This window comes from Felis catus, chromosome B3, assembly GCF_018350175.1.
Source record: "Felis catus isolate Fca126 chromosome B3, F.catus_Fca126_mat1.0, whole genome shotgun sequence".
Lineage (NCBI taxonomy): Eukaryota > Metazoa > Chordata > Mammalia > Carnivora > Felidae > Felis > Felis catus.
Window position 1 is genome coordinate 74863201 of NC_058373.1, and position 27862 is coordinate 74891062.

At 45.1% G+C, this 27862-nt stretch overlaps 1 protein-coding gene and 1 long non-coding RNA gene across 6 annotated transcripts in view; one reads left to right on the forward strand and one right to left on the reverse strand.

Moving 5' to 3' along the window:
- The first annotated feature begins 1443 nt into the window (after nucleotides 1-1443).
- Nucleotides 1444-26992, forward strand: LOC102899178. The gene is made up of 5 exons (XR_002743020.2): nucleotides 1444-1587; nucleotides 12490-12670; nucleotides 14582-14871; nucleotides 17708-17789; nucleotides 22080-26992. It is a non-coding gene; the product is annotated as an uncharacterized LOC102899178 (long non-coding RNA).
- STXBP6 (syntaxin binding protein 6) overlaps nucleotides 18081-27862 on the reverse strand; it is a 250429-nt gene continuing 240647 nt past the window's right edge. For all 5 annotated transcript variants that reach the window (XM_023255615.2, XM_006932794.4, XM_045059740.1 and 2 more), the window contains 2 exons: nucleotides 26990-27147; nucleotides 18081-21260 (listed from right to left, as the gene is read on the reverse strand). In XM_023255615.2, the coding sequence (XP_023111383.1) occupies nucleotides 21237-21260; nucleotides 26990-27147 (182 nt within the window). In that variant the 3' untranslated portion in view covers nucleotides 18081-21236. The remainder of the gene's footprint in view (nucleotides 21261-26989; nucleotides 27148-27862) is intronic.

Sequence of the window (27862 nt, forward strand, 5' to 3'; positions counted from 1 at the left end):
AAATGCAAAGGAGGAACTGAATAAACCATTAGTTCCCAAATGCTTTGAGGAGCCCCACTGGAGAGCTCTTTTACTTGGCAGTGAGGAGAAGGACCCCATGGAAGCCTTAATCAACACCATCTAATTAAGGAGATGGAGTTTAATCTCTGGGCGAAGTGTCCATCTGCTTCCCATTTCCAATCATTTAGCACATATTAGGAGTGAACACAACATAGACTCAGAACAACCTCAGCGATGCCTTACATTTCCAAGACAGGAGGAAGACAAAAAACTAACTTCAGAGAAGATAGCAGAATGGGCCAAGTGTCCTGCTAAAATCTAGTATGGACTGGAGTTGGAGACTGAGAAAATTAGCTTTAAAAAATAGTTTTGCTTTTAATGACCTTGGACTCTTCACTGGCTAAGATGATCAATCCCAAGGCAATATTTAATAACCATGCATATTCATTTTGCATGTATTTTATAGTCCTTTTCTTTGTATGTTATTTCCAACTTTGGGTTTAAATTGTTAGTTCTTTGAGGCTAGGGGCCATATCTATTAAGTCCTTGTAATAATACATTGAGCGCTTCTCGCATAATAAATTTGTTCTGATTGAGTTGCCTATACCAGTAACTATTTCAAATTTGCAGAAGGACACCCTTTAGGGCCATCCCTCTATTTTTACATGACAAATTGTCCATAGCCCTTCTGCTTTGCTCTTGCTGCTTTGCTTTAAGGTAAGGGACTGGGGATGTTAAGGGTGGAGCTGGTAAGAGCATAAGGCAACGTTCTGCTCATGCCCAGTACAAAAACCACCATCTGTGAGCCCTGTGAAATCTGCTGCTCTCTCAGTCAGTAAAGAATGTGTGCAGCCGTTTGCTTAGGAACAATCCAGGTCAAAAGGCTGAGTTCTTGAAAGACACCAGAGGAAGGCTCTCTTTCCAACAAACATAGCAAAGTGTGGTGCAGGGGACGCACTTACCCTTTGGAGACTAACAGTGAACACGTTAACAATGCCCTTTGGAGACTAACAGTAAGCACGTTAACAACATTAACAACAGCAAAGCATGATTTTGAATGAGTGTTAGTCATTGAGTGGGATAGAAAACAGCTTTATCCCCATGCATACCTTCCCAGATACAGTTTTTCCTTACCCTTCAGTGAAATCTAGACGACACTGTCTGGTTTTCAGGTCATTTGTGGGTAAGGAAAAGTCCTGTAGCCACTGAATATTACAAAATGACACTAACCACCTCAGTAATTAAAATTTCCAGACTGGTGTAAGAATAAAAGATCTAAAGTTCATTAAAAATAATAATATTTAAAACACTCCCCTCCCCCAGCTTGGCGTTGCTTCAGTGGAAAGGAGCATGGAGTGGGAGAGGCTGGGTGGCTGGTGTCTTTTTTCTTGGTTCTGCCCCCTCTGCATTCCACTCCCAGTTTGCTAGTTGTGACTCCGGTTCCCCTCTAGTGCTGGAGTGGTGAGGAGGGACAGGAGGTGAGGACAGTTCTTACCTGACAGGTACAGTCATGACCTGGCATCGCTGTCTTTGGGTTTGGCAGATGTCCAGTGCTTTCTTGCCTTATTGCACTGGTGAGAACCTCCAGTAAGTACAATACTGATAATTTCTGATCTCAGGGTTTTCTTGTTTGTTTTCTTTTGTTGTAGACTATCAGATTTATCATAGTATGCTAAGAGTTTTTACTATGAATGACTGTTGAATTTCATACATTTTCTACATCCACTGTGATGTTCAAATGATCTTTTTTTTCTTTATTCTGTTACTGTGCGGATTACATGATTGATTTTTCAAATGTTATCACTGGCATCCTTGGATTAAACTGCACTTAGTTATGATGTATTATCCTTCCCAAATCATTAGATTTTTATAATATTATGTTTAGGATTTTGTACCTGTAGTTTTGAGGAAGACTGACTTACTGTTTTCCTTTCTTACAACATTTTTATCAGGTTTTACTATCATGATTATGTTGTCTTCATGAAATGAGTTGAGAAGCATGTACTCTTTTTCTAGTCTCTGGAAGAGTTTAGTAAGACTGGTGTTATTTCTTCTTTAAATGTTTGGTAGACTTCATCAGTGAAAACATTAAACCCTTGAGATTTCTTTGTGGGGTGAATTTATTTCTTTTGGATTGCTCTGTGGGTTCTTTGGAGATCCCCCCCCCCCATCACTGGGAACCATTTATCTATGAATCTCTGCCTTAGGGGATGTTCTCTCCATTTGGTTGCTAAGACCCCTGTATTACTTTACTTGGGCTGCCATAACAAAATATCAGAGACTGGCTGGCTTAAACAACAGACACTTATTTTATCACAGTTCTGGAGGCTGGAAGTCCAAGATCAAGGTGCCAGCAGGGTTGGTTTCTGCTGAGGGCTCTCTCTCAGACCACCACATCCTTGCTACGTCTTCAAATGACATTTCCTCTGTGCATGCTCTGGTCTCCTTTTCTTCTTATGAGGACACCAGTCCTCTTAAATTAGGGCCCCAACCCTACGACCTCATTTAACCTTAATTACCTTCTTCACAGCCCTATCTCCAAATATAGTCACACTGAGATTTACCACATGAATTTTAAGGGACACAATTCAGTCCATAACAACCCCAATTCTCTGTGACCACTTCCACACAGGCTCTCCCCTGTTCTTTTCCCACTGCTCTTCTAGGTGGCCTCATGGGCAAAGCCCCTCTGAGTTGGTTCTGCTCTCTCTTTCTGCTTACTTCTGGTGCGCAGAATATACTTCATCTTAAATCCTTCAGTAGAGGGAATGAAAATTACTCCCAGAAGGGGGCCTCTATGCTGTTGCCCCTTGATGCTTCAGTTAGCCTCCAGGCCCTTCTGATTTCTTGTCTCTGAGTCAACCACTTGAGACCTGCTTTCTATGGGGCTTATATGAAGCCCTCTGCAGGCTCCCTTGATGCCTTTGTGGGTAGGCTTGAGGTAAGGCATGAGCCTCCCTCTTGGAGCGGGTCAAGAGGCTCACTGACCACTTACCTCCAAATAAAAGCCTCTCTCCGATTCCCATCTTTGCTTTTGTTGTCTTTAATCTCTTTATAGGCTGGAGGTGAGTAACAAGCTTGAGTCACGAAACTGGCTTTCACATACTTCCATTTCTTAAGTGGTCTGACTAGTACCTGTAGTATTAAAGCCTCTGATGACATTAAGACTACGTCCCACGTTAACCTCCTGCTCTGTTAGCTAGCATACTATACAAGTGTCTATATTAGCAAATTGTATAGGTAAGGACTCAGTGATTGACAAATTTTGTACTGAGATGATATCTAAGCGATGCACAACTGTTTAAAAGTGGTGCTCTCCTAAATGTAAGAGACTATCATCATCTTTCTTTTTGATAATTTCCAGGGCTTATCTCAGAGCTTAGAGAAGGCCACCAGCAGTTGAAGTAGATGATCTTGCATCTCATGGTGTCAGACTCAGACTCCATTTCCCTCTCCCTTCGAGAGTGAGGACCTCAGACACCACATTCTTCCTGTGGCATCTCTTGCTTAGATACCAGGTCCACTGCTCCAGTATTGGAAAGAGACCTCGGTTTTCCACCAGGCCTTTTACTCACAGCTGCCCGAGTGAAAGGCTTTGGCCACCATGCAGAAGAATAGGTGGGAGCTGCAAGGAGTGAAGGTAGTCAGAATCTTACAAAATCACAGAGCAGAAATGAGACTGTAACCTGAGTTCGGAGAGGAGAAAGGCACTGCAGTATAATGTTAGGCTGGAGATGGAGGGACCTTCATGACGGGGCACAGAAGGCAATATTCAGTAGAGAATTAAAGACCACTCTAATGACTTCATTTTATTTTTATTTTTGAGACGGGGGGAGGGGGGAGAGAGAGAGAGAGAGAGAGAGAGAGAGAGAGAGAGAGAGAGAGAGGGAATCTCAAGCAGGCTCCAGGCTTTGAGCTGTCGCTGTCAGCCCAGAGCCTGACATGGGGTCTGAACCCACAAACCTGTGAGATCATGACCTGAGGTGAAGTTGGATGCTTAACCCACAGAGCCACCAGGTGCCCCAATGGCTTCATTTTAATTTGATTACTGCTGTAAAAACCCTATCTCCAAATAAAATCCCATTCTGAGATATGAGGGAGGGGTGGTGGTTAGGACTTCAAAATATGAGTTTGGGGGGTGCGGTGAGGACACAATTTAATTCAGAAATAACAGATGCCATCAATAAAGTCTGCTGGTTTATCCATGGTTCTCCATCCGGATCACGTGCCTTAATCTGTTCACAGAAGGGACAATGGAAAAACATGAGTCAGGCCACTTGGCTCTACTCCCTGTTCTGCCCCAAGTGATCTGGATGCCTCTGGGCAAGTCCCTTCGCTTTCAGTCTCTGCTTTGTCCTATAGAAAATCAAGGGGAATTGGACTAAAGCTCCTGAGGGTCTGACCTGTGGTTCTAAAGAAAACTGCAGGAGAGAGCCAGCATGGTGGCAGCCGGACCACTCAGTGACCTGAGACACACTGGTGTCGGGGAAGCACCGAACCAGCGCTCCTGTCAAAGCAGAGATTTAACGCCAGTTAACGCCAGGTCAGGGTTAGTGTTTTTGAGTACCAAGGAGCTTTGGTCCAGCTTGCTTGGAATACAAACTATATATTTTCCTTGGCTGCCTTTCCTCTTCTTGTAAGCCAGTGAGAGGATTAATGCGGAGAGGCTTTAGTTCTGATCTTTGAGAGGGCACGGGAAAGTTAAACAAGAGAACTGGATCAATACAGCATTGCTCCTACTCAGAAGGACTTAGAGTCACAGGGCATTACAGCTGGAAGCCTCAACGCCACCTGGATTGAGTGCCTTATTTTATAGCTAGGGGTGCTGAGGCCTAGAGAGAAGTTCAGTTAGTTCATCACTGTCACTCATGCCCCCTAGAGGGAGCACTGGGACTGGGACCCAGCCGCTTGGGTATAATACCCCACTTCTCTGTCTACAAACAAGAGTATATTCTTGTGTCTGTGGAAATTAAGATTTGAAACATCATTTCTGCTTCTTCGGTAAACGACTTTGAGAGTGCCTGTCCTGCTCAAGAATCAACTCTTCTCCCACTTTCCTGAGAGCATCAGCATGGCGGTGGTATGAAAGGTAGGGAAACCATGTTGACCAGCCAGACCTTTTCCCCTAGAGATTGGGAATCAGGATTAGCAATTCTAGTCTGGCCTGGTCTCCCCTTCAACCCTAAACCTTTGCTGTGGCCATCCTCCACCTGCTGTGTGGGCTAAGTGGTACACAAGGATGGGCTCTGGGGAAGAAGGGATGCAGACGGAGAGAGCACTCTCTCTGGTCCCAGGGGCTTCCATATCCCAGTCCAGTCCTCTTGGAGGCTCGGCTGTTTTCGTGTCTCTAGGGGTCTAGAAAACACCTGCATCTCAATATGAAGACCCTCCTCTTTTTACCCCCTGAAATTAGTTTGAATTGATAGTGCTCTTACTTGCCACCAACAATTTTAGCTAATGTGGGTACTTACCTTAGGAAAAGTTGAGCACACATTTTGTTTCCATTTAGTTTAATGGCCATGCCATCATAGAGGACCAGGGTACCCTCCAACTCTTTCCAGAAAGTAACGTAATAGTTGTCTCCATCCCTCCCATTCAATCGGTTGCTTAATCTGGACAGCTTTTCTTTCAAAAGGACTCTCAAATTCATCGCTTTTATCCATAACTGATGCCACTAAATTTAGAACCTTATTTTTTCATGCTGGTCATTGGCAGTAATCTCCCAACTGGTTGTATCGACACTCATCTCTCACTTTCAAATCATTGTCGCTTCAGATGTGGCTCCTGATGCTTGCTTTATGACCCTGCCTAATGTTAAAGTGGCAGGGTCTGAGCTGCCAAGCAGGAGAGTGCTGGGAAGGGGCTAAAATAGTGTATTACTTTTCTCTTGCTATATAATAAATTACTATACATTTAGCAGCTTAAACAAGATCTGTTTATAATCTCACAGTTCTGTAGGTCAGAAGTCATTCCAGCTTGCCTGGGTTCTATACTCAGGGTCTCTGAAAGCCAAAAATCAAGATGTTGGCCAGACTGGGCTCTTACTTGGAGGTTCTGGGAAGAAGCTTGTAAGCCACTGGTGTTGTGGGCAGAATTCAGTGCCTTGCAGCTTTAGGCCTGTGGTCTCTATTTCCTTGCTGGCTGTCAGCTGGAGGTCATTCTGCTCCAAGAGGCCACCCACATCCCTTCTCACATGGCTCCTCCATTTTCCCAAGCAGCACTGGGGCATTGAGTCCTTTTCATGCTCTGATTATTTGCCCTTCTGCCACTTGCTGGAGAAAATTCTGCTTTTACAGGGCTCATGTGACCAGATTAGGCCCACCTATTCTGATTAGTCTATTTATGTATTTATTTTGAGAGAGAGAGAGAGGAGAGAGAGAGAGAAAGTGTGAGTGGGGAAGAGGCAGAGAGAGAGAGAAAGGGACAGAGAGAATCCCAAGCAGACTCCGCTCTACCAGCACAGAGACTGATGTGGGGCTCAAACTTATAAACTATGAGATTATGACTTGAGCCGAAATCAAGAGTTGGATGCTTAACTGACTGGGCCACCCAGGCGCCCTTTGATCAGCAACTTTAATCACATACGCAGGATCCCTTTTGCCCTACGACATGGCATAATCATGGGAATGGCATCTTATCGTGTTCCCAGGTTCCACCCACACTCAGGTGGAGAAATTTTCCAAGGCCAAGGGTCATTGTGGTCATTCTTCAAATTCTGCCCACCACACACAGGGTCATGGGTAGGATTGCTCACCTAAGCAGTTTGGGAAAGGTCAGAGGTGTGAATTAAGACACAGTGCAATGGACGCAAACTTGGTCAGTGACTTGAGTCCAAGGGAGGTCAAGGCAGTAGCAGAGCGCAAATTAGAGACAATATCTGGACTTTTTGTGTTGTGTGTTTGTGGGGTGGGAGAAGCAGTGTGAGGAGGGGGAATAGTGGGGGGGAGATGTGCAATGAGGGGAAGGTGCTGGGAAGTTACTTGGTATTTATATAAGCCTTATGAACAAATGACCCAGTGGGTCTAGAAAGAATATTTCTCTTCTTGGGGCAGCCAAAGCTCCAGTGTCACCCTCCTGACCAGATTTTTCAAGCGCTTCCCCATATTCCTCAGTCTGGCATTCAAAGCCTTCCCTTTCCAGGCTCCCACTTACATTCCAGCCTTATTTCTCACACATCCTTCTCCTGCTGGCTTTTCAGTAGAAGTGGTACATAATGAAATTGGTAACATAGTGAAGGATCAATGCCAGCCAATTGTCACCTGAGAGAACTCACAGGTGGTGGTGCTAGGCTGCTGAATTTTCAGTGATGTGGGGTCAATCTCCAGTCTTCAGCACCTCAAAAACAGGCCATGTCCGGGATAGTTCTCAAATAGACACTAATAATAGTTGCTGTCTATGTTTGCCTTGCTGCGTGTACTGATCTTTGCCTCTCCTCTGTTATATCTGGAGTTTCTAGCTTCTCAGATTTGGCTCAGGAGGGACCCTTTCCTGAGCCCTTGCAAATGCTCCCCCTTCCCAACAATTGTAGCAAAACCAATCCAATCGGTGGGGCCCAGTGCAAAAATGAAAATGTGGGGCTCTTGTTCCGAAATGATTAAGAATTTCAAGATGGCGCCTGCCTAGCACTGAAGCGAGCCAGGACGCTTGTATCACTGCACAGGTCGATGCTCAGTAAGCTGTACTCATTGAAGGCCCTCCCATTTCTCCTGGCTCCTGTTTACATCCACAGAGTAGATTCTCAAAAACTGCTGTTGAATGACAACCAAGGATTTCAGATGTGCTGGCATGATATGGAACTCTTGAAATTCTCTAAATCCATAAACACGGCAGTGAGTTAAATCTTTGGCTTAATGCATGCTATAAAAATGCTAACGGGATGTTGGGCACCTTAAGTAGAAAATGGCAACTCAGTATAGGAAATGTTATCTAGACTTTGAAATATGGAATAGTAATGGGCCTAATGAACATGGAAGCAGCAAATAGTAGGGAAGGTGAGGGACCCCTTTTTAGATCTGCAATACTTCCTTAGGGAGGAGAGCAGAGTGAAAAAGTGAAAAATAAATACCACCTAGCAAACATTAGGGCTTCTAGGCTTTGGACACCTGCTTTCTCCAAGGTCACCAAAGGCATTCTCAAAAGCACCTTGGAGGAGGGCTGGCATGGTGGGGCTGGGATGCAGCAGGACAGGGGTGGGACCGACTACTGGCTTTAAAACAACAGCTCTCTAATGAGCTAAAACAATTAGCAAGGCTGCATTCTGCCTTACGGGCCTGACAGGCCAGTAAGAGTTATGAAATGGCCGCTGGCAGATGAATGGGGATTGCCTCCACCATCTGTCTTGCAAATGATCCTGTAGGTACAGCTATTATTTCAGTCAGACACTGGCAGGCGGGCAATTGTTCACAGCCTCTGTGAAGAATAGCGGCTGTCAAGGGTTTGGTGAGTGTTACGACTTCCCACAGACCTATTTTCAGCTGGTGTGAGATATTAAAACATGGCGGGGACAGAGGACACAGGGCCAGTGACTGACCAGGAATTTTAGTGGGCTTCCCCCTCACCTGGGCCACTCTGCCCTTCTCCCAGTATTTCTCCCTTTTGATCCTCCCTGCTCCCCTTACCCTAAGCCTCTTCTCCCTGCTCGTTTTCCTTCCTTTCTCTTTTTGCCTCTTCCTCTCACAAAACTACACAAGTGTCTGGGGAGAAAGGTTACTGTTGCCTCCAGGAGTCCTGGCACGAAGGGATGGGGGTGTTGGAGGTAGGATGTGCCAAGGACGCAAGTCAAACCACACTGCACATACACCCAGAGGCCAGCTCTGGAATCGCTGGTGATCCTACCCCAGGGAAGGGGGGGGATGCAAAGAGGAGCTTAACAACATAGAGCAAAAAAGCCAACGAAAGACACAGAGCATTAAATATTGTGTCAATCCTGGCTAATAAGGTGGCCGGAAGATAAGAAAAGCCAGTTAGAAGATACAGAGTCTCATCAAAATCCCCCAAAGGTAGGTGTGATCTTGAGCACACTCCATAGCTTCCTGTAATTTGATGATTTCATTTATCAGCATTTTAATTTTCATCCCTTTATGGACCAATTTGAGTGACACGATGCAGCCCACACAGGGTTTGACATGACAGATGGATTCGAAGCCCCCCACACTGCACTCACCTCCACATTCCAAAGCACCGTCCTGAACAGACAGAGTTGAACAGCACCCTGCTGTCCAGCCTCCCCTCTGGAGCAGGAGAGGTCTTTGAAAGGATAGTACCTTGAGCATCAAGTTCAAGGGCAGAATCCAATGACTGCTTAGTAACCCTGGTAAATATGGCAAGAATCCCAGCATTCACTGTTTTCCCCTCTCCGACCTCGCTTACATGCTTACATTCTTCCTCTTCAGCTTTCTCCTCTCTCTCCTCCCCCAACTCTCCACCCACTGGCTCCATCACAAGCAAGGCTTAAAAACAAAACAACAAAACCCTTCCGGGCTGCTTCAGCTGCAGGAGGTGTCTTACATTAACATCGCTGTATCTCATTAGACAATGTAACCTAAGTTTCCTCACTTTGTGCCAGGAAGAGAATCTGAGGACTGTATATCAAGTATTATTGAAATGTCTGTTTCACTCACAGTCAATCACCTGAAAGTGTTCTCTACTGGGATTTTGGTAGCATAAAAAGTTGGCGATCCGTTTTTATTTTGTGTTGAGATTTAAGCTCAAACCTGTTCCTAAGAGGGTGCAGAGTGTCTAGTGGCTTCCTGACTAATGCCCTACCATTAGAGTGACCATGTGGTTTATCATGAATCTGGGTGCTTTTGAATGAAAAGAGTCCCTATTCATGATTACAACAGGACAACAGCTGTAAACGTGGCTGTCCTGGGCAAGCCTGGGTGCACAGTCCCCTGCCTATCATGGAAAGGCCGAATAGGAGGAGAAGCATTTCGCTGAGATTAAAGATGATTACCTCTTCTTCTTGTTTTTAATGTTTATTTGTTTCTGAGAGACAGAGAGAGAGAGAGGGCGGGCGGAGAGAGGGGGAAACACAGAATCTGAAGCAGACTCCAGACTCTGAGCTGTCAGCACAGAGCCCGATATGGGGCTCAAACCCATGAACAGTTAGATCATGACCTGAGCTGAAGTTGGATGCTTAACCAACTAAGCCACCCAGGCGCCCCAACCTCTTCTGAGTGCCTAGAACCCTAGCTGAACTTGTCAGCCATTTCGCATCTAGTGTATCCCATCTTGAAATTTTATTCTCCTCATGTGACTCTGTCTTTGAGGTTGGGGTCTAGATTCCTCTTTCCATTTCCCCAGGAGAGATCCAGAGTCTTCAGTAAATGCTTGTTGATTACAACTAGGTTGGGTTTGAGAGGAGCTATTGGCTATCCCTGGTTTCAGTGGGACATGCCTACCCTCCATGTTGGGGGAGATCTGTCCTGAGAGCTTAAACACCTCACCTTGGGGGTTAAGGGCTTTGTTGGTTTCCTGTTGCTTCTGTAACAAATTAACACAAACTTAGTGGCTTGCACCAACACAAATTTATTATTTTACAGTTCTAGATGTCAGAAGTCCTCAAATCAAGGTGTTAGCAATACTGTTTTCCTTCTGGAAGCTCTAAGGCAGAATCTGTTTCCCTGCCTTTTCTAGCTTCTAGGGGCCCTCTGCATCACTGGATTTGTGGTCCCTTCTTCCACCTTCAAGGCCAGTAGTTTAGCATCTTCTACTCTCTCTCTCTCTGCTTTCCTCATCACATAGTTTTTTCTGACTCTAACCCACCTGCCTCTTTCTTATAAAGACCCTTACGATTACATTGGGCTCATTGGATAATCCAGGATAATCTCCCCATCAGGATAGTCCTGATTCTAGCCAAGTAGGAAATTAATCATTTGCCAGAAGTAAAGGATTTTGCCAAAAGAGACTTGGGAGAGTGACAAAGGTCTGGGAGCAGATGCTGTGCCAAGATGCCTGAGATGATGTCAGGCAGGGTTCAGGTGGAGAAAGAAACCATGCCAGTTATTGGAACAGGGAGAATTTAACATAGATCATTGTTAATTAGTAAAAAGGAGTTAACTGCCAAGGGATACAGAAGCAGCAGGTGCAATGTTGAAGGTCCAACTCCAGATCCACAAGGCAGGAGGTGGGGAGAAAGGGGGATTTTGGAATTGAGACACAATAAATCCGTAATGGCATAGATGAACAAAAGGGTTGCCCAATACAGTAGATAAAGATTTTATAGTTTAGAAAATCATCATCCCTTCTTTCCTTTCCAGATTCAGAATTCCATAGAAAAGGAGAGTACTGAAGGGTTAAAGAAAACATTACCAAATTTGGATGGGGCAGTGGGAGTCCCACCAATATCAAATGTAAAACAGGCAAAGAAAAGGCAGCATTTGTTTATTGTATTTGTTTGTTTTTTTGCTTGGGGGAACTTCAGTGGCTCCTGACAACTGCTTTCTGATTTCCAGAGGCTGGAGAAACTTTCTGTAATTCAGCTGCTCTAATGGGGATTACTAGGAGGCAGCGATCTGAGTGGTAGACTCTGTACAGAGTGGTTGGGGAGGCTGGGGAGGTTGGGGAGGCTGGTGGCTGCAGAGCATGGCCCTGGGGGGCTCAGTGGGAGGGAACACAGCCATTTGAACCTTCATCCATGTGGACGACTTGCCTACAGAAATGTGGTCTGTTTATACTCTCATTTGATAGTATTTGATTATGGGATGTCATCAGCTTTTGAATGCCACCTTTTTAAAAATTTGCGTTTCTCTATGAGGCTAACCAGCTTTTCATATATTTAGTTACTTGGATGCTTTTTTTCTTCTGTGAACTCCCTTTGGAGTCCTGCATGGGAACTTTAACTGGAGCAAAGGTTCATTTATGTAATAAGAGTGTACTAAGTGCCTAGTAAATCGTAGCTCCTCAGGCAATGGGGTAAACAAAATAGACATGGTCCATGCGGGCCAGACAGTAAAGAAGAAAATGTGTCTGAGTACACATTTGGTGGGTTCTTCTTTAGATGCAGTGGTTAGGGAAGATCTTTCTGAGGAGACATGTAAGTGGAGACTTGATAGATAAGAAATGATGGGCCACATGAGGTGTTAGGGAAGGAAGTGTTGTTCTTGGCCTCACAGACAGCAAGGTGAAGGTTTTCAGGCACATGAGGACCTGGCATGCTGGAGAATGGGAAGATACCCAAGCTGGTTAAAGCACAGTGAGGAATGAGGTGGGTTTATGTTTAGTCCCAACTGAATTCAGGGGCAGACCTGGGCACTATATTCAAGGCTTTCTTTTCTTAGGTTAAAAACCCTACAATGAAACTTTAGGCCAATGTCTTTTGTGGGCATGCTTGTAGAATTAGACTTGTCGGGACTTACAGAAGCCCTCATCTATTGCTAAGCAGGACTACTATGGATCATTCTTCACAAAGAAGGACAGGTTTGAATAGCTTCGGAAATAGAGTGCTTTCCCCTAATTGCCCCCTCCTGTCGTTCATGCTTTCGTTAGAGTCAACGGCTATCCCTCATGCTGCCACAGGAACCTTCTTTTGCCCTTCATCCGTCCTCCCTCCACGTCAGGGAGGAAAAACTGAATAAGGGGGAACACAGAATGAGGACCCAGCGGGTGGACTATGGTGCACATCCCCTTCCTCCTGTGGCTCCTCGATCTCTTTCATCCAACATTGCTGGTGAGTAGGATGAGCCTGAGGGCTATCTTGTGTGTGTGTGTGTGTGTGTGTGTGTGTGTGTGTGTGTGTGTGGTGGCTCACCCACCATGGAGAATGTGGTGGAGTCCAGAGGAACACCAGCTTGAGTAGGTGGCTTAGACCAGCTCAGCATTAGGCTTGGGGAGAGATAGTTAGGCCTTCTTCCAGGTCTTTCTTCTGCTGTTGCCCAGCTGAGGCACCCCCAGAGGGGAGTACAGAGCTGGCTTCCAGGCTTCCTTTAGTCAGGATAATCATGCTGCTCCCAGGGAGAGGAGCTGAGCAGTGAGTCTTCCCTGTGTCTGAAAGAATGTCCTCAGATTGCATCCTTTGATAAGATCAGTAACCTGTCTTTCTGGAGTAACTAATTATCATTCCTTTCATGTTTATTCAGTGAATTCCCAAGACCTTGGCCATTTTTGTGGTGCTCCATGTTTATCTTATGTTAAGGACAACCACACACAGTATGGGCCTGAATTTGTCTCCATCTAGGGGGAGTATGTCTGACTTCCCCGACTAGTTGCTGAAATTTTATTTTGTTTGTTGTCAACAAAAGACTTCCCAGGTGGAAGGAGAACAGGTGTCTTCATCAGGACGTCAGAACTCTCAAGAGTTACCCCAGATCCTGGGGTGAGCTGCGTCCAGGCCAACCTATCCAGCACAGTGTTCTCCCTCCACCCCTGGAATGCCCCGAGTCTTTCCCCTTGGGGGTTGCCTTTAAGCCCAGGTGTCCCTTACCCTGAGCAGCCTGGGACTATCTCCTACTATGGTCTTTGTTCTACTTCTCATGATGGCAAGTGGCATCAAACTCTCTGTGGGGGATTCTTTTCCTTGGGAGAGGAGGAAGAGGGGATGGCAGTGCCATCTGACATCATCACGTAGGGTCAGACCCATAGGGGGAGAGGGGGAGGTAGATAAAGGAATCCCTTAGGTGTTGGGTGGGGACTTGCAGACCAGTGTGTTAGGGAGTGACCTAACCTCCTTAGCACTTTGTATTTCAAAGAGTTCCTTTACATAGCACACATCACTCACCAGGACTGTGAGGCAGGCAGGATGTAGATTATTTTCCTTTGAAACATGAAGAATCAGATACACAAAGATTATGTAGTTTGCCTGAGGACGAAAAGCTAATGACAAAGCCAGGAAGCTCTCTGCTAGGAAGGATTCTAGTTAATTTACTTTTAAAAAAGAAACTTGCATGGCTTGCAATTTGCTAAAAAAAAAAAACAAAAAAAAAAAAAGCCAAAAAAACCCCCAACTCCCCCCACCCCCCAAAACCCAACAACACCTAGTGCAATTTTTACAGGAGTAGAGGTTGGGGTTTGGTTGGGGTACATCCACTGTTGAAACTAGCCAGGTCCTTCTTACGTGGACAGTCGTTTACAAGTGACCTATTTCCCGAATAGTCTTGGATTTACTTGGACATCATAATTAACAGCACTGTGACAACTATGGGAGAACAGTATGCTGACATCAGTTTTTCTGGGTCCTTCTTTCCTTCTTTTAGCTGAATGCCTAAAGATGCTTCCAGAAAAGGCATGCTATCACTGGTTTACACTGAGATATGAATTCCTTCCTTTTCTCTCAGGGCTATTTTCACACTAGGCCCAGATTCCATTTGTGGAGTAAATGGTTCTAAGTTACTCTCAATCTAAGTCATCTAGGAATAGTCTCTGTTTGAGTAGCATCATCCTTGGAGTCACAGCAATACACCTGCAGATCGTGGACTTCTTTTTTGAAAAGGAGCATGAATTACTACCCAAAGGACAGGTCTCATATTCTCCCAGGCCATAAAACCGTTCATGTCCACTCCTGTAGGTGATGGCACAGACCCTAGGGCCAGTTTGTCTCGCTCTTCTCTCTTGTGAATTTAGTCTTTTTGGAAATTTCCTCCAGAAAATGACCCCCACTGGGTTGCATTTGGGCCAGGAGCCTCAGCTGGATATGTGAAATGTCAAGGGTTCTATGTCTACGGATCATAAAAATGGCAAAAGAGACCTGGAAAATGCCTGCTCATATGCCCTGGGCCAACATGGATTTAAGGAAAACACATCCATTCTTCCGGCCATCAGCGCAGTCTGGAAGCCATCACAAGCCTGTAAGTTTTACTACTTTATTTTGGATCCATCACGGAGAAGAAGCCTGCTGCCAAGCTGACTGGCACACATGGAGCCCTTACGTGCCAGGTATGGGGCTAAAATTACTTTTGTGATTTCATTTAATCCTTATAATAACCTGTGAAGTAGACAATAACTCCCATTTTAAAGCTAAAAAAACAGGCACAGAGAGGGTCGGTGTGTTGCCTGAGACCAACCAGGACTGGAGCTGGGATTTGAAGGACAGGCCCTTCTGGGACCATTTATTAACCACAGTGCAATGCTGCCTCCAGTAAGTCATCACAAGAGGGCACCCTGCCCATGTCCACTCCAGTACAAGAGGTGCTTTATTTTTCCTCCCGGGGGTGTGCGGTGGGCATGATTCACACATTCTTTTTTCCCTGTTTCTGTCAAATGCTGAGGCTCCTTCAATACTGGAAAGCTTCAGACCAATCTATATGTGCCGACTTGTATTGGCCAGTATAATTTGGAACAGGCTCCAGGTTCCGTGCTCTCAGCACAGAACCCTGTGCGGGGCTTGAACCCATGAACTGTGAGCTGAAGTCTGACGCTTAACTGAGCAGTCAGGTACCCCTATAATTCCAGGTCTAAAACACTGCTCAAAGGAAGCTACTGTGGTATGAGTAAAAAGTATGTTCAATAGTAGGAACCAGATTTTCCTTCCTAGGGTAGTAGTAAAAGAAAGGATTCATTTTAAGGAAAACTAACAGAAAGCTTCAGGTTTTAATCACCAAGAATGTGGTGTTATAATTACACAGAGCATTTGGTGCTCATGGTCAGAGTATGTAACGGGAATTTTCTTTAGAAATTGTGAATCATCCAAGCCATGTTTTAGATCTCTGGATAAAGCCACGAATTTATGGGCTCCGTTTTCTTTTTTCTATGTCATCTGACAGTGAGTGGCAAAGAAATTGGGATACAATATCATAGGACAAAGGTTCATATCTAATGTTGACAAGGGACACCAGGGACTTGCAGGATTGGTGATTCCTGACACATCTAAATATGGATGTGTGATGGGGCCAGGCTCCATTTAAATAGCCATCCTCGGGCTGGTTGAACACACAAAGACAAGGAAAAAAAAACCCAAACATGTGTTCTATTAAAAAAAAAAAGCCTTCACTCCACCTGAGAATCACTGGCATATAATATGTCTAAAAGACAAAATGCGAGAGCAGTGGCAATACACAGCAGCAGCCAACTCAGAATCCCTCAGTTGTGTACACTGGTTCCTGTGGAACCGAGGGAGGTAGGACAGTGTTGCCTCACCAGCCTACATCCAGCAGTGGCATGTGCCACTGAGGCAGCCCTCCTGAAGACCATGACTCATCAGCAGAAGGAAGAAAATGTGGCACAAAACTTCAGGGCTGGGAAGTGAAAACGTGACTCAGGAAATCCTGAGGCTCCAGACGAGGCTCCAGGGAGAAAATATAATGGGAGTCAAGGCAGGAGGTTACATTATAGCAGTAATTGAGCTGAAATGCATAGTACATTTAATTTCCTTGACAGCTTTAATTTGCTGGTTTAAACCCATTAAGCATCTGGGGAAGCCAGGTGCTGTCATCCGAAGCCTTCTGAGGTAGTTTCGCTTTTCTTTGCAAAACACAAGATGGCCAGGGACACCAAGAGGGCAAGTTTGGGAGTAAAATGTGTGCATTTCTAGTGGCTTCCCAGGTGACAGTGAGGCAGCCCGGGGGGAGACTGCCCTAAGCCACCGTGAGCCAGCACTTTACGGCAGAGGAATAGTTAGCTGAAGCAGGATTTAAAAAGGGACAGCAAGGTGAAGGGCATGGAAGGGAGAGAGGTTGGTAGGAGGTAAAAATGAAGCCGAATTTTTGTGTCAGGCTGGCTCTGGCTATGCAAAATCACTTTGTATGGTAATTCCTGGATGTTCAAAAAGAAAATCAAAGGAAAATCCATAGTTTGCCCCATCTTGTTACAATAGGGCTGTTAGTACATTCACATTTATAGAATAAGTGAGATCTGTCTTGTGGGGGGGGGGCGGAGATCTGTTCTTTTTCCATGTCTCTTAAGTCTTTACATCTCATACACTGACAATGGCCCACTTGAGGCATTTTCTGGTTTTGTTGACCCGGGAAATACTGGCACCTACCTCACCAGTCCAGAAGGGCAAGAAAGTGGGAGTGATTTCAGGGGCACGTAGGACCACAGCCTCTTTTCTTGCTGTCAGTTGTGAGCATGCGTATGTGGAATGTGCAAACGTACGTCAAGGTACCACCACCTCTGCCAGGCACCCAGAATGGATATCAACAGAAATAACACTCAAACATTTGCATCTCTGTTTGAAATTTATTTTTGGTATTTTTTCCCCCCACTCTTCTTCTTTCTGCCTCCCTCACTCCCTGCCCTCAATCTGCTTCTTTAGGCAGATGATGATCATGATGGGTCAATAGTTTTTCCTAAGCATGTCCTCACTCACAGTCAGGGGGAGGGCACCATTAGATTTTTTATCTTTTTAGTATTATTTTTTAGATTAAAAAACGCTGACCATATTCATCCTCCCCTCAAATTGAGAATTAATGGTGGTGGAATTGCCAGCAAATACAAATTATATTAAGAAAAAAGATCACTATTGCAAAGCAATGGGCTTATAATGAGTTTGCAAGAATTGGGGCCTTTAAGTACATAATTAAGGCTGCTTTCCTCATCCAGCCAAGCCATCTCTCTGTCTTCTCTGAAAAGTAGAGACTGCAGTCTTGCCCTTCCATCCAGGAAACACTTCAAAGTCCTGCCTGCTTTAGCACGTGTCCATGCCAACCCAGAGGGCTGCTGTGTACAGCGTCACCCAAGTCACTTCCCTTGAAAACAAGTGGGTGATGCGGTATTTATTTCTATAAGAGTAAATCGACATAATTGGATCAAAGTCTTCTTTCCAATTTAACAGGGCATGAAACTAGTCTGCTGAATGAGGGCCCAGGCTGTAAATGAGTATTTGAGTTGAGAACATCACCAGGATCAGCAGAAAGGTAATTGTTCATTGGCTTAATTCCTTTGCCTGTGAGAAGAAAAAAAAAAACCAAAGACTCTTGCTGGATAGAAGCTAATGGTCTAAAGTAAGGTTCGCTCTTTTGACTTTTACACATTTCAGGTTTTACCTTTAGAACATATATAAGGAAACACTACCATTATGCTAGAGCTAGAATTAGAATTAGCCTTCCGTAGGCTCACAGGATCTTCCCCACAGCATAGAATGCATGATGATGCCTGCCTATTTGGTTGTGTTTTATAGATTTGACAAATAATTGAGAAAAACAAACTTTCATCACAGAGTTAAAATATTTAATGACAAAATGAGAGCTTACTGTAATCGTGAATCATAGAGCAGGTGTTATTTGTCTCTGAAAGAAACAAAAATTATATTTGACATCCTAGAGAAACTTCTGAAGAATTAATAACTGCACAACAGACAGCCGCGGTGTTACGATTCTAAAAACTGAAAAGCAAAACCTATCTTTATTATCCCTTATTTAGGGCATTCTGTAAATATTTTTACATAAATTCACAACCTTTGTTAGCCACAAAAGTATTAAGACAGATTTCACTGTAATTTTAAGTCTAACACAATCTTTTATTTTTTCAGAGCTTAAAAAAAGTTCACTACTGATCCTTACATTTTACAAATACATTCTTTAATATGAAACATTAACCTGAACAACTGGATGCATCCTGCATACAGATATCTAATACTAGTGAAGAAAACTACAGCTATGTTCCAGGAAGAAGCAGTAATACTGGGGAGCTTTTCTTTATGTGTTGTCAGTACAATTGAAGAACTCCTTCACAGAAAGAAAGTGTCCCAAAATGGAGTGCAGAAATGAAACAAACGGTCTTCTAGCAGCTCAACCCAACAAATTGGTCCCAAACAACGTGACAAATTAGCAATTTTCTCTAGGCTAGACTGTATTAATATTTTGTATTGCAGCACCTTCTACAAGAGGATAGCGAAGCACTTCACATGTGTCATCACAGGGCAGCTCTGACAGAGGTCAGGAGGTAGAGGAAAGACAGGGGATTGTGGTCCTGGCCTCTCCTAAGGTGGAGGCCTAGGTAGGGCTTTGACCCAGGGAGGTCAAGGGCATGGCCACGGCCTGGAAGCAAATCAATAGGGGAAGCTAATAAAGACCCAGATAGGCGTTCTAATCCAAGCTATTTCCAGCAAGGCTGAAGTCTAAAAGGATAAACAGGGAGTGAAGCTGGAGGGCACGATGTGGAATACCTACATTTAGGAAGAGTGGCTATCATAATTCTACCGGGGAGGAAGAATCTCAGATTTCACAGTATGCTTATGACCTCATCCTCTGCTCCTTTAGAAGCAGCTCTGCAAACACTCTTGTTAGATACTTGGCAACAAATTTATTTTTGAGTTTGGCCAATTGTCAGGAGGTTTTAGATTTACCCTTTCAATTATTTATACCAACTAGCTAGCTAGAATCCAACTTTGGAAGATGAATAGATCTGTGTGTATGTGTGTTTCCTGAGCTGAGGTCTGCAAACAAAACCTGTTTGGAGTGATTCGTTGGGCTTTTCTTAGAAATTATAAATGGTGCTCATCAGATAGAAAGTTCCTGGCTTCTTTGAACTTTTTAGACACTGGAAGAAAAGCACAAAACTTGTACTAAACTTATGTAGTTTACCATATTAATTTTACAGAGAATTTTCTTGAACTGGATCATCTTCCTAAGAGGATTCAGAAATTTGTGTCTGGCAAATCCCATCTCCCTTTTGACACATACAGTCTGAGATAAATTTTTTTTGCCCCCAAAGCCCAACTTTGTCTCCCAGGAATGCTTTATCAGGAGAACTTAAGCTATTTAAATCAGCATAAATAATTCCAAAGTCATCTTCTGCTGCTGTGTAAGAGGCTACAATATACATAGACTCAATCGGCTCAATGGGTAGAAAGGAACAGAAAGGGATCCTGAAGATTCAGGCAGCTTAAAAATCAATGCCCTTGCAGTGGGAGGCTGGGACTGTGTCTGGGGTGTGCTTGCTTCCTTGTTTCACGAAGACAAAACACAACTTTTATATTTAACATTAAACCCTTAAAGAAACAAAACTCCCAGACTCTAAACCCAGCACTCCCTGGAGTAATACAAAATCAGGAGGTGTGTGAACCAACTTTATTCAATCTGACTGCAGTGTAAAGCCTTCATGATCATGTTTTATGTCAGATCAGGCAAGTTGCAATTGCCATGAAATACAATTTGTCAAGACACCCACACTTTAAATTACATTAAATAAATAGATAGCAATAACAACATCAAAACCTCCAAAAATCAGATACCATGAAACCGAAGGCCATTTCCCAAGGATATTGTGAGGGTGTTTCTAAAATTGGCATGACTTTGTAAAAAGAAAAGAGATTTTAAATGTAGTATCTTTTCACGTTATCATTTACATGGACCTTTATCTGGACAAATCAATTCTTGATAAAAATCCAAGCTCTTTTCAATACTGGCTGCCGTAATTTGGGACAATGACAAAAGAAAGAGACATCTATGAATGTACAGAAGTTTTTAAATAGGCTTTTCCTTAGGCCTTTAATGTCAAATTTTTACCCTTCATATGATAATTGCAAATAATCAGCCTGGAAACAAGTACTAGAAATACCTAAACTGTAGCTCAGAAAGTAGATTTCTGTCATTCTGATTTGTTTTTTTTGAGTGCTGGTGATGGCTCATGCAAGAAATTACTACATAAAAAGCAAAATCTAAGACTGCTGTTTCCCCCGATAAATCCAAACGTTTCCCATAATACAGACTTCTGTTTCAAGATATAGAATCTTAACCTTCAAATTTAAGAGCGGCTAGGAGACGGAGAGACCAATCACTGCTTGACTCTGATTTCCATCTAGGAACAATAATATCTCATGTTACCATATTAAAAGGTCTTCTGGCTTAATATCACAATTTTTTTTCAAGTAAGCTCTACACCTAATGTGGGGCTTGAACTCATGACCCCGAGATCAAGAGTTGTGCGCTCCACCAACTGAGCCAGCCAGGCACACCTCTCTGCCTTAATATCAAGAAAAAAAGAATACATGTTGTCAGTTTAGACCCAACTCTGGATATCATTTGGTCCTAATTTTATATTCAAACCACCAAAAAAAAAAAAAAAAAACCCACCTTAAAACAAAAAAAGAGAAAACACACCTAAAGACATATATACACACAGTGGAGAAAAACAAAAACCAAATGAAGCTGATGCCTGCTGCAGCCTTTCTTAGCACAATCATTAGTGAAATGTATCAACACAACATCTATTCTTTCATATTAACATCTGAAAAGGCAAAGCAAAAAAACCTAAGTCCGTATATTGGAAAAAAAGAAGCAAGCAGAGGTCCGGAATTCTTGTAAAAACCGCTGAGCTCTTCCATTTCTCTTAAGAGGGTCATCACCCAGATAGGCAGCTTCTCAACATTTGTGCTTCATGGCGAGCTACGGAGAGACAGGGGTGGCAGAGTAAGGCATTGTTAGGCATTTGTGCTGGTCCCTCCCCAAATCCATGCTGAGAGACAGTACCGAGGTTTCACTTGCTGTGGCAGATCACCTTACTATCCACAGTGACGTCTAGCAAATGTGCAACATTTTCTCAAATAGTCCACTGGGCATTGTTTGGGACGCCTCCTTAACAGTAGTTCCATTGGTGTATGTGTCCTGGTGGGAGAGCATGCTATGTGGCTTTCCTGCATTCCACCGGAGTAAATGGAATAGCCAGTGCACAGGCAGAGTGAGTGACCTATCCAGGAGGAGTTGGGGGGAGGAACCGAGGCCTTTGTGCTCCCGCATTACTAGTTATCCAGGAAAGCCAACACTCCTCAAATGTACGTATGGACTGATAACCTCAAAGAGTATTAAAAATCAACTGTAGAGAAACAGTTTGCATTAATCCACTCAGTATCTAGCCTGGACATTTAACCAAGTTGAAAGCACTTGACCAGGAAGCAGTGTTACTGACTAGGGCTGAACAATACACCAAACCCAGACCTTCATTTGCTACTCCCACTGGTATTTGACATTTGATCTTAGCCAAAAGGCTGAGAAGCGAAAGCCTACTAGTATTTGAGAAATGTGGCTTGCTGAAATTAACACCTTTATAAATGGGAACACCTTTATAAATGGGAACACCAATACTACTGTATCATTCAGTAGCTTCCCAAGCTCAGCTAGAACGCGTGATGATATACTTAAGGAAATATAGGCAGGTACAGAACATAAAGTTAAATCTGACTTTGCTTTTCTCTGATCCTTTCCAAGGAGCCCATAAACTGACGTGAACCAGAAGGCAGAGCTCAGCCTGAACTGTAATTCCGCATGTGTCCAGAATCTGGTATTAGGGATTAATCCCTGGGGTTGCGACTGGAAGTTAGAGGACAGGGTTTGTCTTTGAGCAAACAGCAGGTGATTCTTTGGCAGGCAAGAACTTTGTAGAAAGCCGTATCATCTGCATCACGACCAGGTTCTCGGTCCTTGAAGAATTAGCAGAGGGATTTGCCTGATTCCACACAGCAGTGCTATCCATCAATCTGAACGGTGTCAATGACCCATTTCTCCGGTGTGACCCAGGGCAGCATAAGTCTCTCTTTCCCTTTCGTTGATGTCTCCAACAACGAGGAGGGTTGGATTTCTCCGACCCTGGGGCTGCCACTTCAGGTCACCTGCAGATGCAGCGGACATTTCCCTTGCAGCAGGTGTACCGGACCACGTTAGCATGTGATGCAGAAGGGACCTGTGGACCCAGGCCTTCGTGCTGCTAAATTCACCTCAGCTGAAAGACCTCCTTGTGCCTCTCTGCCTGGTGATGCCAGTCTCCACAGAGGCCCCCATGAACCTTCTGCAGTGCAGACACCGAGTCCGTCACTGTCAGATGGTATTTGTGAGTGTGGGGCCGCCGCGGTGCTAAGTGCTGTGGGTTTTTGCCAAGAAGGGTGGAGGTGGCTAATAACTCCTGAACCTGAAGAGTTTATAGTCCCGTGGCTCTCCTCCGGATCTGTTCCACTGCCCCACCACGCTCCGCCCCTCCGGGGTACGGATTCCGCTTCTCGCTCCGTCTCTAGTTTTAATACATTATTTAGCAACGTGGACCATTCAAATCAACCAGAGTTGTTAAGTGTTGTGCATAATGAATACCAAACATAAATATTTGATCAGTGCTGCTGTCCTGTTATTCACTGAGCTGTTAACCTTCAGCTAATAGGCTTGTGCCAATTCACCCCCAGTCATCAATCTTCAGCAACAACTGTACGGCCGTTTGCACCAGGCCCTGGTGACTACTAGGGCATCTGGGATGGCGCTAAAGGGAGCCCCACCCAGGTGAGGCCGTGGCCAACACAGCAATGTAGAAATATGGCTGGATTGGATATTTGACTATTTGCAGTGTCTTTGCAGAAAGTGGCACCATTTCCGTTTTTTTTTTTTTCATTGTTTTTTAAAATTCTCTGGGAGTTAGAAGTTTTGGAACATGGAAGGCAGGGTGCTGTTGCTTCTCTGCTACAAGTCTGCTGAATGACCTTGAGCCCTAAAGTCACAGCTGCTCTATACCTCAGTCTCCTTATGTTTAGAAATATCATCTCCAACTCAAATGCTTATGGGTCAGTTTAGATAGTAGAGTTCCTACAGAAGATGAGCTTACAATTTCCTTTTGGTGTATTTTGTTTTCTTAATATCCCACAGAAACCTTTCTCTTTCACAGCTGTGTAGATTACTCCATCTAAATAATAAAAATAAATTATTTGCACTTGGTTGGAGGGGGTTTTAAGAGGCCTCCTGAGGTTGCTTCTGGTTCAGGGGCCCAAAAGGACCCGGTGACTGTAGCAGGGATGGAGGCAGCCAGTCCCTGCCAGTGAGAGAAGTACCTCTTACCGCTTGTTCCCTCCCCCACCCCCAACACGAGCTTGTACAAAACAGGGCAGATCACTGTTCCTTTCTGTAGACGTGTCATCTAAGGATGCCTAGGTGCGGGTGCTGCTCTTGCCTGCTGACTCTCTGCCTGTGGCGGGTGTCACAGCATGGCACGCACTGCAACGTTGTGCTTTTTGGGGCAGGGGAAAGTGAGCAGGCCTGCTCTGTGGTTGAGACCGTGCCAAGTCCAGAGCTCACAGGAAGGAACCACGCTTCCTCCAGGCAGGCTCAACAGAGCTGGGGGAAAGGGGGTGCAGGAGCATTTCCCATCTGTTCTACTGGAGACAAGCACCCACGTTATCTTGGAGGTGGGGTTGTGCAAAGGTGATCTGCTCGTTAATGTACCTGGGTCATTGCAGGAGTCCTGGGAAAAGTCAGAAAGGTCCTTTTTGCTGCAATCTAGAGAAGGGTGCCATACTCTCCGGCTGGGGGTTACGTGCCCTTATTCAACCAGGGTGCACGGCACTGTTGTCTGCTCAGGGTGCTAACATGCGCACCATGTCTCCACTTGTAAAATGCAGCCCGCTCTTTATGAATCAACACAGCTGTTTGTCTGTCTGGGGCAGAAGGGCTTGGGTTCCCTCTCTGAACACCCTCCTCACCAGCAGGTCTGGTGGGGGCTTGGCCAGTGAAATGACATCTTCACGGTCAGGCTACACCAGAGGGTTTAAATCAGGAGTCCTAGTCCCTGGGAAAAAAGCCATACCTTATCTAAAGAGGTCAATCTCCTCAATGGGAATACTGCCAATGCTGGTGATTCATAAGCACACATCCCAGATTTAGAAAACCATGTCTGGCCAGGACAGTGTCTCGCTCACACTCCCTCAAACACACTAATAGATACCAGCAACCTCTTCACCTCCCCCCTCAGAACACCCACAGGCGGGGAAACCAAAACAAGGGCACGCTGGACCCTGCCTCTTCCATCTCTACTGAAAACAGGCCACTGGCTGGCACTGATCCTCCCAGTGGTCAAGGCCAGAGGCCCTTTTGCCTTTGGTGGACTAATCAGTTTCTGTTCTGACAAGCCCTGTTTCAAGGGTTGTTCTGTGTTTAGAAGGTATTAGCATTTAGCAGGAGCCCTGCCTCCCCCACTTCGGGGCTCAGAAAACCTTCTCTCCAATCCCTCCCCAATCCCTCTGTTAAGGTCCTCAATCACATTTCTCTATCCCCGTACAGTGGTCACCAGGTGACCCAGTAGGGCAAGTTCAACACAACCATTTTTATGGAAATTATTATAACCAATATTAATTTAGATTTACATGTGCCAGGTATTGTGATAATAGATGTATAGGTTGGAATTCATTCAATTGTCTCAAGGCCCTAGGACACAGACACTGTTATTAATTAGCCTTATTATATTGATGAGGGAATTGGTGCTTAGAGAAATTAGGCACTTGCCCAAGGTCACTGGGAGGGTAAATCAAACACAAGATGTTAACCACACTGTACTGCCTTCCCAACCACCTAGCAAGCTCGGCCACAACATCAAGGAAACAGGGCGACCAGGGCCAAGAATCGTGGCCCTCTGGTCAGGTTATCCAACCCTGTGTTTGTACAACCTCCTCGGAGGGGGACGCCCACACGGATGACCTCTGGGTATTGTCTACTCCGCCTTAGGAAGAGTGATTTCACAGACTTCCTTGGTAACCTGCTTCATGATCTAATCACGAACCCACACTCTGGTTTGAGCAGAATGTTATCAGTGCGCAGAATGCTCCCTTCTGTGTGGTAAGGGACAAGAGAGACCTGCCTGCACTAACATTCTTCCCAGACTGAAGACAATTAAAAAACTATTCCCTTTAGCTTTCTCTTCCCCAAATCAACACTTTGAATGTTTCTCCAGACTTCCGCTGCCCATCCCCCATGTAAACCACAAGATTTGCTGTTGTTACAGAACTGAAACTGGGGCGGGAATTCTAGCATTTCCATCTCATTATTATTTCTGTATCACAAAGGCGGGAGAAGGGACCTTAAAGCTGAGCTCCCTCTCTCTGTGACAAGTGACAAGCAAGGGTCTGACCTCCAGCAGGCCTGCCTGCATTTTTGGCCACATCTGGCCAATTCTCCTCCAGGGAACCCCAAATGGGCCCCCGAGACGGGCGTGCGGTAAGACCCTGTCACAAAAGAGAACCTGATGACACAGAAGACAGGTCTGTGCAAGGGGGAAGCAGGAAGGGAAGGCAGGAAGCATCCGCTGGGATTCGGATCCGCAGTCAGGCCTGGACATGAGCCCCTGGGAGAGGCCAGCTAGCCTCAGCTGGGGACACTTATCTCACTACTTTTCAGGTTGTCTGTTCTTGTTTCTTCCACAGAAATGGGGTTTTCTGTTGAAGCAAATTAATTTTTTCCCCAAAGGTCACCTAAAAAGCAGATCTGAAAGGCTGGAGCATGAGTCGGAGATGCCAACAGTTATCAGCAGAGGTGGTTTCTGGAAACCTGAATTCCAATCCCTAGCCAGACAACTACCCTTTGACCTAAAGCACAAGATCAGCAATAAATCTTCTTTATCACCTGACCAACACGGCAGCTCTTTCCTTTGGTTTTCAACTGCCTCAGAGAGCGGGATGCCAATAAAAACTCCCCTTTCCCCTTCTGAAAGGCACGTTCTTAGGGAGCGTGTGAATGTGCATGTGTGCGCCTGTGGTCACGTGGGAACTGCCATGCCCTGGATCCAGGGCAGGTAGGAACCCTGCGGGCAGCTCTGCGTGAGTCAGGTCAGCCTGAGAGATGCAAGGCCTCTTACAGAGGGGCAACCAGCCCTGAGGTGCACGGTGTCCTGGGACTAAAGCTTGCTTTTCATACAGTGAAGAGATAAGAACACAGGATGCTAGGCTCATGGCCGTGACCGGAAAAGGACGGCAAGGAAAAGTAAGCATGAGCAGCCCAAAGTCCTTTTTCCAGCACTGGCCAAGGGAGGATGGATATTCTTAGATCTGACCTCCCCTACCCCCCATCCTGTTCCCTGAAACTTGAGCCCTAAAATTCTGGGAAGGAACTAAAGATGGTCCACATTTTCCGAAGATCCAGATCCAAGGTCAGAGACAGAGATAAAGGCATCAGAAAGGAGATACACAAAGAAACAGGTACAAGAAACCTTTCATGATTCTGGTACTTACTAAAACAGCAGGTTGCATAACGAGGCCAAATAAAAAACGGCTGGATTTTGTATCTTCCACCATGGGAAATGCACTGACATGAGTTTCTTGGAGCCCAAGCTCCCTGACCACCCGGAGTGGAGACCTCTGCCCCTCGGCGGGACCCACCTTGTGTGCAGTTTCCGCAAACTGCTGGGCACTGTTCTTCATGTCTTCCGTCTTCTCCTCTGCTCGGCCTAACCGCTCCCCACGCTCGTTCAAGGCCTGGCTCGCTTTCTGTACGGCGCTGGTCACGCTATCGGCTGCCGAATGGAGGATGCTGTTTCCTGAAGAAGCACAGCAAGAGCATCAGAGGCTACCTTGGCTGACCTACAGCAACAGAGCCCTGCGAGGGGTCAGCACCTGTAAGAGCAAGGAGGGCCCCTACAGAGAAGCCTCAAGTGTCTAGGAATGAGTCAACATTTCTTCTGATCTGGTCTGACTGCTCATGTGTAGGAAGAGAACCCACAGCCTGCAGGGCTTGGGCAAATGCTGACAGCTTCTCTCATATCCCCTTCACTGACACAGCCCTCACTGCCACTCTACTGCCATTTTGTTTGGTGAGGATCCAAAGGACGGGTCCATCTGGATTTAGGACTTGCCTTGCAAAAGGAAATGCTTTTTATTTTTTTTATTAAAAAATTTTTTTTTAAATCTTTATTTATTTTTGAGAGAGAGACAGAGTGTGAGCAGGGGAGGAGCAGAGAGAGAGAGGGAGACACAGAATCTGAAGCAGGCTCCAGGCTCTGAGCGGTCAGCACAGAGCCCGACGCGGGGCTCGAACTCAAGAGCCGTGAGATCCTGACCTGAGCCGAAGTCAGACACTCAACCGACTGAGCCACTCAGGTGCCCCACAAAAGGAAATTCTGACAAATTCATAGAATTAGGAAAATTTGATGAGGCTTATCTGGATCTTTTGCGCATTTCCTCTTGGCTTGGGGTTTAGGTGAAAACCCACAGGAAAAGGGGCACAGAACTTTTCCAGACAGAATGCTCTCTCTT